The following is a 13,273-nucleotide window of genomic DNA, read 5'->3' as shown; positions in this document are numbered from 1 at the left end:
CTTTCTAGGATTTAAATCGGTGACATATCAAGAATGCATGATGCGACAAAATATTTACAAAAGACACAATATGTGATCCGGGTATATGATTTATTTTTGCTCGAGCACCTTCTTTGAAAATAATAAATATGTAACTTGAAATAAGGTTCTTTTTATCATGGATTTCCTCATGCTCAGCATTTAGTTAATGTCAGTTTTTCCTGTAGGCATCAACACGGATCGGGCGTAGATCGGCACAGGAATTTTTTTTATCTGTTTAACCACTTGCGTGCGTCGGATGGCCGCCGGCCGTCCAACGTCACGGTGGGCGTGTGCGGAGGACGGCCGGGGGCCCTCCGAACCACGCCCACGCCATAAATCACCCGCACCGCGGCAACATTTTCACCACGGTCAAGGGGTTAAATATTTGTTGACACGTTCTTAGTCTTACTGTGTGTTTTGCTTACAAACTGAATCCCCAAAATCATGCACATCTTGCAAATATTCTTTTGACAGAATTTACTGTACCATAATCTTTCATATGTTGCCATGCGTCAGAGACTGGGGAAGAGTGAGGGGCTGGGAGATAAAGTCTGATGCACAGAGTGTCAGAGACAGAGGAACTGGGAGATCACGTCTGAGGCTCAGTGTGTCAGAGACAGCTGTAACCAGTTTGCACAGTCATGTTAAATATGCAAATGGTCTTTAAAGACATGTGAAAAACTTGGGTGTGCCGGAGATGACTCCAGACACTGCCCAGCCGAGCCCCCAGCAACTCGAGTTGTTCTACAGCAGCTGGGCTGAGACACACGACGAGGGAGGAGGGGGGCTAAAGCCCTTGGGCCTGGGCAGAAGTATGACTGTGAAGGCGCGACCCCCTTTGTGTCGCTCCACGCCCCCCCTGGGGGTCGCGCACCACAGTTTGAAGACCCCTGCACTAGGGTCATGTTCGCGTAATACAAAACTATAAACATAAATAAATATACATTTTTATATGAATTCCTCAGAGTTCTGAGCTGTTTTAGGTATGGTGACGGTGCTAGCCTCCATCGTCTCTCTGCAAATCGGAGTCTGCTTCTTTCTTCATTTTGGTGACCGTTCTACCACGGTTGTGTTAATTTGTTTTTGGTCCTTTTTTGTTGTTGGGGAGGTGGGGGCTACCGTCTCCATTTTGTCATTCATAGTTCTGTTGTAGTGTTCCATGAGTTTTTGAACATCGGAAATGCTTCCCTGGGGTTGAAGTTTTCTTTGGCATAGATCATACAGATCATCTCTATTCTTATTTCTAGTATCCCTGGCCCACCGTCTAGGTCTAACCTCTTATCTCGTTGCCTTTGCTTCAGGAGCTGAGATGTGGAATGAGATGCTGGGATGATCTGACCAATCGCATGCCGTTATGCATAGTGCTTCTGCTGTGGAGATAAAGGTTAGTGATGTTCCTTTGCCATGTGTTCGACCTGTGCATGTTTGTTTGTTTTTTTACAGAGTTTTATATGTCGCGAACTTTACCCAGATCGGGTATCAGAGCGCTTTACATAGCACCAGTTGCATTACATGAGGACCCATTTTTTTATTTTTCATTTTTATTAGGGACCGGGAGATTAAGTGATTTGCCTAGAATCACAGTATGTTCAGCTGCATGGCCAAGACTCGAACCCAGTTCCCCAGATTCAAGGTCGACCGCCCTAGCAGTAGGCCAACTTCTCTCCCCTGATTGCACCAGATTATGGTCTTTGAAAAAAGATTTAGTGCAGTCACATGTGAGTCCTCAATTTAGGTTGAAGTCACCTAGAAAGATTGTTTTCGGGTGACTTAAGGTCTGTACTGTGATTGTTAATTGCTCATGAGGGCCTGGTTGTCTCCAGGAGGGTGGTAGATAATGTGTAATTTGGTCAGGGAATAAATCCCCCTAACCCCGGAGGACTTCAACTCACAGGAGGATATCTTCTCCATTTGGAATCGTTTGATTTGTAAGGCTGATCTGTGAATGCATGCAACCCGCACGCCCCCAACTTGGTTTTACTGTGTGGTCCAGTCTAATGATGTTGTAGTTAGGTGGAACTAAGTTATCTAATAGTGGTGTGGAAGCGTTATTTAATCGGGTCACTGGTAGGATTGTTGTGTCTAGCAGGGATGTGGAATTCCTATAGGCCGACGCCCAGGGCATATTGTTTGAGGCCAAGGGCAACACGTTTTCATTTGTGTTTTGTCCTTGGGACAAGTAGGCCCAACTCCCTGCAGCACAAACCCGTTGGCTGCCAGTTTGCAGTACCACATTATAGATCAGGGAAGGGTACGGTCTGCAGTTAAGGTAATATTTTTGTCCATATATTAATGCTGTTCAAGCTTGTATTTATGGTTTATTAATTGAAAGCATTTATTATTAGGTTGAGAGTAAATGTTGTAAGCTCCGACTGCACTACTGACCGTGGTTCCACTACAGAAACATCTACACACGTTTTCAAAGTTTGGCAATATGAGGCTATGTGTAATGTTCCCAGAATGCTCTTATTTGATGTAAATATTTGCAGAAAATCGAAAGCAAGATTGATGATTCTGTTTTCAAAATAAAATGTTCATAAATGAATGAAAGCAAAAAAAAATTGCTTTAAAAAAATCGCTAAACCACTATAACATTTCACATACCATTTCTTTGCAGCTGCAGCATCATTCCGTAACGTGTTGATGCACATTAGTATTTCCCAATACTATTCATTATGGAAAATTAGTGTAACCAGTTTCCGTAAGATTATGGGAAACAAAAATAAACGAGCATCGGCAAAGCCAGTAGGTCTGAAATTGGTGGTCAGCTTTTTAGTTTTATCAATGTGCGAATTGTTTTGGCATGGTTTTTGTAAAACCTTATTGGTGAGAGAATTGCCAGGCCCTTACCATTAAACAAACATTGGCAAAAGCAACATGTGTTTTTGGTCTCAAATAGCATATTCTGCACAGTAGTTACTGGCATTGAGCAAAACTACTGTGTGTCCATATGCTCCTTGTGAAAGCAGAATGCTGTCACTCACAGTAAAGCCAGCTGATACAGAGAGAGAGACAACATTTTAATAAACGCAATACGTCATGGTCAACGCCAGACTAAATTAGAGAACCAATTAATAAAGAAAGTCTAAAAAGTGCACCCAGGGTATATGTCCTTGCATTAAGTGCAGCTATACCGCTTTCGTGAATTCTCAAGAATTTACAGATGTAGGACAAAAAATAGTACTCCTAAAAAATATTTATGAATTGCATTTTGGCATGAGCAAATATGCATGTGCATCTTTGCTCATGTGAACATCTGAGTGTTTGCAAGTTAACTTTCCCTCCAACCACTCTTTTTCCCAACTCTGGAAGAAGGTTTACGGCTGTCATAGTAAGGAGTAAATTTCCAACATTTCTCAGTATGAGTAAATTTCCAACATTTCTCAGTATGGGAAAAGATCAGAGAAGAGTTGTTGAAAACCCTTAAAGTATGTAAGTTAGTAGGTTTGCACGGGCTCAAAATGTCATTCTAATCCTAGAACTATGGCTTACTACTACCTTCAGCCCCAGTATGTAGATCTGCGGAAACGTGGCAACATAAGCGGACCGCAAATATTCAAACACTACTATGGTATGAGCCCCTGGCATAATCAGAGAGGCTATATCAGAGCTCCTATATAAGGAGTTTGCGGCCATAATTTGTCGCCACACTACATGGCACTAAAGGGACAAGTAGATTTCTGGAGCATCCTGCCCCTTGGAAATGTAGATATTTTATTAAATTCCACACCCCTGGTCTAGATTATGTGACAGGATGGGGCCGGCTATGTCTTTGGCATATTTAGCTGCTGATTGCTGTTGTGCGGTAAGCTTTTCAGTGTCTTTTTAGGCTCTCTTTTTCTGTCTTGATTACCTGGGTTGAATGTGATCTGTCTTACTTTTGAGAGGTTTATAGTAGAAGCTATGATGATTCATTGCTCCAAAGACGTATTTATAGCTATTGTGTATATTTTATAAGTTGTTTCTGTGTGGTGAGGGTATGGTATGTAAGATTGGCAAAGGTCATCAATGTCCACCTTTAACATTTGGTTTGTTGTCCTGTTAAGGCGTATAGTTTTTTGGCAAAGGCATAGAGATCCATCTAGGTGTGCTTGTTACTACGTGTTTGTAGGGGGTTGGAGTTCTATGCGGTCTCCTAGTTTCCTGAGCCGTAGTAAGTCAACTGCCAGCTTAAGGTTGGCAATGATATTCCCAAATTCTTGTCTTATCTTTTCTATTGTTTGTGGTGCTGGGAAGGGGAGACTCTTTTGAGGGTGTGAGTGCTTGTTCTTTGAGATATTGCTTGTCTGGTTTGGTGAGTTGTGCGAAGAGGTATACCGCACAGTGAGTGGGAGGAAGTTTTGATCAGACACTTGAATAGCTAACTGATTATTACTGATGTGCACAAAACTGTTAATCAGAATTTCCATCTTTAGACCTCCTCAATCTAGTGTTCCAGTGTTCCCAAGCTTTCTATCTCGAGAATGCCTAGAGCCCTCTCATCCCTCGCCCAAAATGAACTCAGACTCTGGATTAGCTAATAAATGTTATTCCTTTGTTCCAGTTTGCATTATTTAACAATCTCTGGTTTTAAATCCACAGGTTATTGAAGACTGGGCGTAGAAGACAAAATGGTGATCAGTATAATTGAAAACTATTAAAGGACTGATGGTAAAGAAATAAAGTTGCTTCAGAGCTCCAACAAGAGGAAAGTATCTATGAAAAAGATGTGGTGAGGAACTTGGATTAGAGTAAAATAAAGAATGTGAAATCAGTTTCTATAAATAGATTTCCTGCTGCTCTAATGGTATATGAAGAATACCCTGGAGATGTTAACCCAGGGCAGGAAGACCATCTGTCTCAACCAGAGAGGACAAGCATCAGTCTAAAGCTCTATCCGATCCAAGAGAAGATCATACAGACAGAACTAGGGGGACTTGAAGAGTTTTTAACAGACCTCAGCAAAATGGAACACTTGAGCACCATATCCAGTGAATAGTCTTTAAATCAAAAACAAATATCTGTTCATCAATTATACAGTGTTAATGAAGCTGCTTAAAAGACCAGGTGGTCAGGTTAGGACTAAGATATCTGCTAGTTACGAACTAGCGATGTGGGACCAAAGGAAGGAGAATGAGGGAAAATAAAAGCACCTGTGTGACCAATGACCTATTGCTTGTAGTCCGGGTCCACATGTCCACTATCATCCTTGCCCATTAGATGTGACCTCAGGTACTTTTTACCGGGCAAGACCTGCAAAATCCTTAACATCCTCATTGTAGTCTTATATACAGACATAGGAGACATATGTAAGAAGGGTGACAAGAAACAATGTGCTGCTACCGATACATAAAAGTATTCTGAATGTTCATGCCAATACATTATGTGAATATGTACCTAGTTTTGAAATACTGAACACCAACCAAAGACCTAATCAGTGCTTCATTAACTCATAAACAAATATGTATCAGAAAAGGGTGAGAGAATCCACATAGATGTAATAAAGATGCAATAATCCCATGAGAGGCTTCCCCATAAGTACCAGGGGCTGCTGATATTAAGGTTGTAGGGTGAATTAGGTTGCCTACAGAGGTTATGAACTGTGAACTCCACAGAGAAGTGATCTTTGGCCAAATAAGTGTCCAAGTGTTAAGTTGAACAAGTGCACCACATTTGAGTGGGTGATGCTAAACACATGCTGAATAAGATTTAGTCTTGTCTTCTGGTGTGTCTGCTAGAAAAATCTCAACTTGGAGATATTAACTTCAGAAAGAAATCTTACCGGATAATGGAATGTATACAAGATAAAACCGAACTTGGAGATATTAGCACCGAAAAGAAGTCTCATACATACTCTGAATGTGAGAAGAGCTTTAGTTGTCGATCCAGTCTCAGTCAGCATGAGAAAATTCACACTGGGGAAAAACGTCATCCGTGCTCTGAATGCCAGAAACGCTTCACTCGCAAACACCATCTGACTCGACATGTGAGAACTCACACTGGGGAAAAACCTCATAAGTGCTCTGAATGCCACAAAAGTTTCCCGTGTAAATTCAGACTTACTGAACATGAGAGAACGCACACTGGAGAGAAACCTTATCAGTGCCCTGAATGTCACAAAAGGTTCACTCAAAAAACCAATCTCAGTCGCCATGAGAGATCTCACACTGGACAGAAACCCTATCAGTGCTCTGAATGCCCAAATAGTTACCAATGTAAAACAGATCTCACTCAACATGAGAGAACACATACTGGGCAAAAATCTCATAAGTGCTCTGAATGCCAGAAAACCTTCAGTCGAAAAAAAGTTCTCACCCGGCATGAGTTAACCCATACTGGGCAGAAATCCCATCAGTGCTCTGAATGCCCAAAAAACTTTAGTCGTAAATACCTTCTCACTCAACATGAGAGAACCCACACTGGAGAAAAACCATATCACTGCTCTGAATGCCGGGAAAGCTTCAGTTATAAACTCAGTCTAACTTTACATGAGAGAACTCACACTGGGGAGAAACCATATCAGTGCTCTGAATGTCACAAAAACTTTAGGGAAAGAGCTAGTCTCACTCACCATGAACAAACTCATACTGGGCAAAAACCTTATCAGTGCTCTGAATGCCTAAAAACTTTCAGTTATAAAACCAGTCTTATTATACATCAGAGAACTCACACTGGGGAAAAACCTTATCAGTGCCTTGAATGCCAGAAAAGCTTCGGTGTGAAACGTCACCTTACTGTTCATGAGAGAACACACAATGGGGGAAGAACCTCTTCAGTTCTTTGAATTCCAGAGAAGCTTTAGTTATACAATAATTCTCACTCCACATGTAAAAGCCAATACTAGCTAAAATAAATGTATGAGTGTTATGAAGGTATGCAAAGATTCAGTTGGAAGATCCATGTTATAAAGGAAAAGTGTTTATTAGTGTTCTGAATGCCAGAAAAGCTTTATTCATAAAATTAATTTCAATTAAAATGAAAGAACGCGTCCTGTGCCAAATCCCTGTAACTGTTCTGACTGTCAGAAACACTTGAGTTGTAGAATGGATGCCTTTCGACATGAGAGAGCCCACACTGAGTGAAAAACCTTAAAAATATACCCTTTGCCAGAAGCACTTGTCATATCCATTGCAGTGGTTGTAAACCACTTATACTAAGAGCAAAACTGGTTTACTTCCAATCTCAAAAAGCTGAGGCTGATAATTCCTCAAGTAGGTTTTTGGTTCTACCAAGCACAGTTCACAGACCCTCTTCTCAGGTTCATGGGTTACCTTTGCAACAGCTTTCAGAATGACTTGATGTTTTCCTTTTTTTCTTTTAAACATATCTTTATTGCACATTTTATAGCTTACGTTTTAACGTACCTCTCCAAGTAGACAGTCCGTTCTTAAGATTAATTCATGTCACGTCTTATACACTGATCAAACATTTATACATATATTCCTATCTTTCCCACGTAGAAGACACCTGCGGAAAAATGTACCCAACTGATTCCCATTCCCACATCTTATAGAGAATGGAAAGATGCTCTACTATCCCTCTTCAAGTGTAGCCACCCACCTGTCAGAGGTGCCCACACCTTTGACCCTTTCCTCCTAGCCCCCTCGCTTTTTTTTGCATATACTGCCACTTGCGTATGATAAATAGCCATTATTCGACCGAGCCATTGTTGGACCGAAGGTGCAGAGAGGTCTTGCCATGCCGTAGCCAAGCTTAGCCGAAAATCCGTCATTACAATAAACACAGATGCCTGTTCTTGGCTAGGGATTGATTCATTACTAATTCCCAGTAATATAAGTTACGGGCTCTGTACTATACTTAGTCCCAGTCGTCCCTCCAGGAACTCAGTAATGTCCCCAATTAGGCCACCTAGGGCTGGGCAGGTTGCAACCAGTGTATCAAATGTGCGCTGTATGAATGGCATCAGGGACAGTGCTCGTTTCTGGTTCCACCCCATTTAGGTATTTTCCCCAGAGTGTCGTACAACTAGTAATATGTTTTAAAATGATGTACTTGCAGAAAGGCATACATTAAGATTGTCTGTGCCAGATTTCAGATAACCTTTGACCTTTCCAGTGAATTTCTAGTTGTTTTTAAAATAACTTACAGTAATATTTTATTACCATATGTAAAGCCAACCCCGCCCCCCCCCCATGTGGCCAATCTCCCCGAGCCTCATAAGACTCCATCACCCAGGGCATTTTTTTTTAAAGGAGAAAGGGGCCATGGGGCCCCCTCCCCGAACTAATCTAGGCCCTGTCGAGACCAAGCCTGTGGCAAAAATGTAGAACAGAAGGGGAGCGGGGCCATGGGGCCTCTCCCTGAGCCTTAAGAAGATTACTACCTTTCATTCCCCACGAATCATGCAAAACACTAGTAACGGCACTGGCCTTGTCCAGGTTGGATTACAGCAATGCATTGTATGCTGGGATACAAACATGTGACAAAACTCTAGCGTCTACAGAACGAAGCAGCTAGGTTGGTGCTGGACATCCCCAGATCTGAGCCGGTTGCCCACAGACTAAGAGCCCTCCACTGGCTACCAATGGAGAAAAGGATAAGGTTTAACTCAGTTTGCCTAGCCTATTAGGACCACACTTTTTAAATCTCATCTGAAACGGTATGAGCCGGCCAGGAGCATGAGATCTGGTCAGGCAACATTGATTCAGGTCCCTAAATTCAAGCAGGTCAGTTGGGGGGGGGGGAGCTTCCTGTTGCAGACTGCCAAGACCTAGAACCTTCTTCCTATTACAATAAAAAATAGCCCCTCGCTACTATCATTCAGGAAAGCTGTAAAAACCTGGCTTTTTACCTCCAAGTTAGAGCCTTACATCATCCGCAGTTCTGGTTTTCTACATCAACTTAGCGCCTAGATGCCCCTGGGCATTTTTGTGCTTTTCAAATCAATCAATCAATTAAGGCCCTGGAGACCCCAACACCCAGGGCTGTGTTTCTTTAAGGGGAGGGGGACCCCTGTTTGTGCCTCAGTAGGCCTTGGGGACCCCATCCCCCAGGACCCCTTGTATTTGAAAGGGGAGTAGGTCTGCATGGCCTGTCTCCCTGAGCCTTGTTCGCCCCTGGGGACCTCATCCCCCAGGACTGTGTGTGTGTGTATGTATGTGTATGTATATATATATATATATATATATATATATATATTCACTGAAAAAACCATAGGTTTCAGGAGTTATATAGTTAGGAATTAGCTTTTACAAAACCTTTGAAATTCACTCAAAAAACTATAAGTTTTAGTGGTGTTATAGTTAGCTGGACATTTTAATCATACAAAACCATTGAAATTGCTCCTAAATAGTTAGTTGTACTAACTATATTTCGCGCACCCGCAATCCACTGCTGATGATGTCACATATTAGATCATTCATGACATGGTCAGTGACATCACTGATGACATCTCAAATGACATCACTGATGACATCATCCAGTGAATGTGGTTTGCTTCGTTATTTAAATATGCATTATATATATAGCAATTTGCATTGAAGAATGAGTGGATATATATAAATAAATATTTGGATGGAGGATTTAGTAGCAGTGTAATTGACTGTTTACTTGACCAATTTATAATGTCTCACTAAATATAGTGGATAGTGACTAAACTGTGTGAATATCTGTATCACTTTGAGGAAAATTGAATTTTGCCCTGCTATGTGTCCCTACGTGTTCCCCAACATGTAATATATATATGCATGATTTCTATGCATGTTCCCTCCATGGCCGATAATAAAGACGCATTTGCAGTTGCGTCCAACGTTAGTATGTCAGTTATCTAGTCCTCCGTGAAAGCAACGTGAATTAGGCTTTTAGGCCTATGTTGCCAACGTCTTTACATGGTGCACGTTAAATCATAGAGATGCACCCGTTTCTAAGGCCCCACAGGGCCCGGACACAAGATCCAGGCCTCAAGCCTCCTGAAACACTCCGAGAGATGCAGCCCCGCCCGCATCCCTGACCCTTCCCTTACTTCCTGCCAAGACAATGCGGTGCCCGGCTCGGCCTGGCCTGCCTGCCAAGAATATATTATGCCTACAGTTATCTGTTCAGCTCCCCGGATTCACATTCCTAGCTAACGAACAGGATAAACATATCCATCTACAGTCTAGTCTTTCTGTCTCCATGCAAGTGATTTACTGAATTAGTATCCATAGAAGTATCCATAGCCCACGCAATACATAAAGAAATATATGCATGCACTAGCCTTTAGTGACAAGTAGCTTTTGCCCTGATGACTTTTAGAATCAAGCAACATGTACTCCAAACACAAGATATCAGATACGCTATAGGTACAGGTCGTTCTGACATCCCAGACTTCAGTCTCCTCTACTAGTGCTAGAAGTCAGCGCCCCCCAGCCCTCCCCAGTTACACGTCATGACTCGTTTTTGCGCGCACCAGTAGGTTAAAGGTTCCAGCTGCCCATGAAACCCCCTCCATGTGTCCACCCACCTATGACACTTCTGTGACGTCTACATCACACACCTCCGTGCACGCCCTGTGCACGCCTTCTTTTACGCCCATATGTTCTTATCTTTCTTTTTCACTTGTTACGCCTATTGTATTCAATGCAACTGTACAGTTCTACTATATATATTGTATGATGTTAATGAAATGTTGAATGTCCCTTCCTGAACCTTAGTAGGTGATGGAACACGATGTCCATTGGCTCGAGCCACTTAATTAAAGCCCGTATGACTCAGATACCACGGACTCTGCCTCTCATTTATTGAGCTATTCTTATAATCATTTAATGCATAGAAAAATAGTACCGGTAATTTATTTATTTACCACAACTTTGTCAGTTGTTGTGTAAACTGATTCTACAGTTGGTTACTAGCTATGTGAAAGTCTATATTAGTTATTGATTAGTTAACTGAGTATTTGTATGGGAGTGTGAAAGTGTGTGTGGTTCGGTGGGGGGTGTGTGACTGTCCAAAGATGTGTGAATAGTTGATTCAGTAGATATATGTAGTTAAAACTACATGTTCTAACAGTTTGGGTGAGGGAATCTCTTTATGGGTGTGGTGATGAGCAAATATATTTCTCAAAGGTACAGGTCCAACAAACTAGAAAAATAAAAGGCAGTGTATGTGTCAGTTGTTGTATATAAATAAGTATACATAAGACAAAATGATTGTGTGAGTGACTGTATGGATAACTGTATACTTGTAATAATGATTTTATATTTCACTAAGTATGACTTGCTATCTAAATGAATAGAAGAAGTGGTGTTTGTATAAGTGTTTTGCTAAGTAAATATGTAAGTATGATCCATTGTTTGCATAAGTGAGTAGGATGACTTCATATGTGAATAGGATGCGTGCTGTTGTTTAATGTCGATATAGATGTATAAGTATTTTTGATAGTGTTCTATTGTTCATTGACAGCATGTATGAGTGAATCCATAGGTTAGTGATTAGATGTGTGTATACATCTATGAATCACTGAGTGGATTTTTAGATACTTGTATTGCTGTGACAATGGATTTAAATATGATACTCTGTATTTTACAAAGAGTGATGCAAAATTGTAATAGTGTATGAAAAGGTGTATGTGATTGTCACGTGGATGATGTCATCAGTGATGTCATCAGTGATGTCATTTGAGATGTCATCAGTGATGTCACTGACCATGTCATGAATGGTCTAATATGTGACATCATCAGCAGTGGATTGCGGGTGCGCGAAATATAGTTAGTACAACTAACTATATAGGAGCAATTTCAATGGTTTTGTATGAGTAAAATGTCCAGCTAACTATAACACCACTAAAACTTATAGTTTTTTGAGTGAATTTCAAAGGTTTTGTAAAAGCTAATTCCTAACTATATAACTCCTGAAACCTATGGTTTTTTCAGTGAATTTCAAAGGTTTTTTAAATGCTAATTCCTAACTATATAAGGCCTGAAACCTATGGTTTTTTCAGTGAATTTGCAAGGTTTTTTAAATGCCAATTCCTAACTATATAAGGCCTGAAACCTATGGTTTTTTCAGTGAATTTCAAAGGTTTTTTAAATGCTAATTCCTAACTATATAAGGCCTGAAACCTATGGTTTTTTCAGTGAATTTCAAAGGTTTTTTAAATGCTAATTCCTAACTATATAAGGCCTGAAACCTGAAACCTATGGTTTTTTCAGTGAATTCGCAAGGTTTTTTAAATGCTAATTCTTAACTATATAAGGCCTGAAACCTATGGTTTTTTCAGTCAATTTCAAAGGTTTTTTAAATGCTAAATCCTAACTATATAAGGCCTGAAACCTATGGTTTTTTCAGTGAATTTCAAAGGTTTTTTTAATGCTAATTTTATTAGCGGATAACGTTTAAATATATTAATATCCTAGTGGAACCACCTGAGCAGCCCTAAGGGGTCAGGGTGTTTCTACCCTGCCCCCTTTTTGTGTTCTACACGTTTGTTTTTCTGCTTTCCTATGCCTCAGTCTACCGAGGCACAAGATGGCTGCCAACAGTTTCTGTTTTGGAGTGTTGACAGACATTGGCAGCCAATCAGAATGCAGCTCGCGCACTAGAGGTACGCGTACGGTAAGCGTACCGTAAGCGTACGGGTAAGCTCACGGGTAAGCTGCTATAGATATATATATTTTTTTGAACCTAAATTACTCAAAATCCACTGGAGCACATATCTTGAGACATAGCAAAGGCACATCGGGCTACCAGTCCCTACAATTTTGCCAAGTTTGGTGGAAAACCATTCAGCCGTTCGGGCTAAAAGTGAGTCCAACCGCCCTATGGAAATTTACATGGGGAAAACACGTTTTGGGACCCCCCTTTTATCTCGGCCCTCGCTTAACGAATCCCCCCAAACTTTCAGGGAAGGAGCGGAGCGGGCCGGGCCATCTTCTTTGAGAAATTCGCCCACCGGCGCCAAAGTTATTCCCAATAGAATGTTGCGATTTCCCTATGGAAAACAATCCTAACTATATATACCTACTGGCTATCGCCAGTAGGTAATATATATATATATATGTGTGTGTAATAAAAGGGGAGAGGGGCCACACTGCCCCCTCCCCGAGCATATTATAGCCCTGTAGACCTCTTCCACCAGGCCTTATATATTTTGAGTCAGAAGGGGTGTGGCCCCCCACCCTGAGCCTTTTTAGGCCCTGGGGACCTCATCCCCAAGGGACATTTTTTTTAATGGGAGGGGGTGCCATAAGGCCCCCTCCCTGAGCATATTTTGGACCTGTAGACCCTATCCTGCAAGGCTACACTCTGAATCTGTTCACCTCAAATTTTTAGCACA

The 13,273-nt window shown here is 41.3% G+C and overlaps 1 protein-coding gene across 1 annotated transcript; it reads left to right on the top strand.

Moving 5' to 3' along the window:
• The first annotated feature begins 1,285 nt into the window (after positions 1 to 1,285).
• Positions 1,286 to 10,714, top strand: LOC144805840 (uncharacterized). Its single transcript, XM_078672319.1, has 2 exons — positions 1,286 to 1,405; positions 4,603 to 10,714. Exon 2 carries the CDS (start codon positions 5,789 to 5,791, stop codon positions 6,782 to 6,784), a length of 996 nt encoding a protein of 331 aa, XP_078528445.1. The 5' UTR covers positions 1,286 to 1,405; positions 4,603 to 5,788; the 3' UTR covers positions 6,785 to 10,714.
• The last annotated feature ends 2,559 nt before the right edge of the window (positions 10,715 to 13,273 follow it).

This window comes from Lissotriton helveticus, assembly GCF_964261635.1.
Source record: "Lissotriton helveticus chromosome 1_1 unlocalized genomic scaffold, aLisHel1.1 SUPER_1_unloc_29, whole genome shotgun sequence".
Taxonomy (NCBI): domain Eukaryota; kingdom Metazoa; phylum Chordata; class Amphibia; order Caudata; family Salamandridae; genus Lissotriton; species Lissotriton helveticus.
The sequence above is the reverse complement of the archived record's forward strand: the minus strand, read 5'-3'. Positions and strand labels throughout refer to the sequence as shown.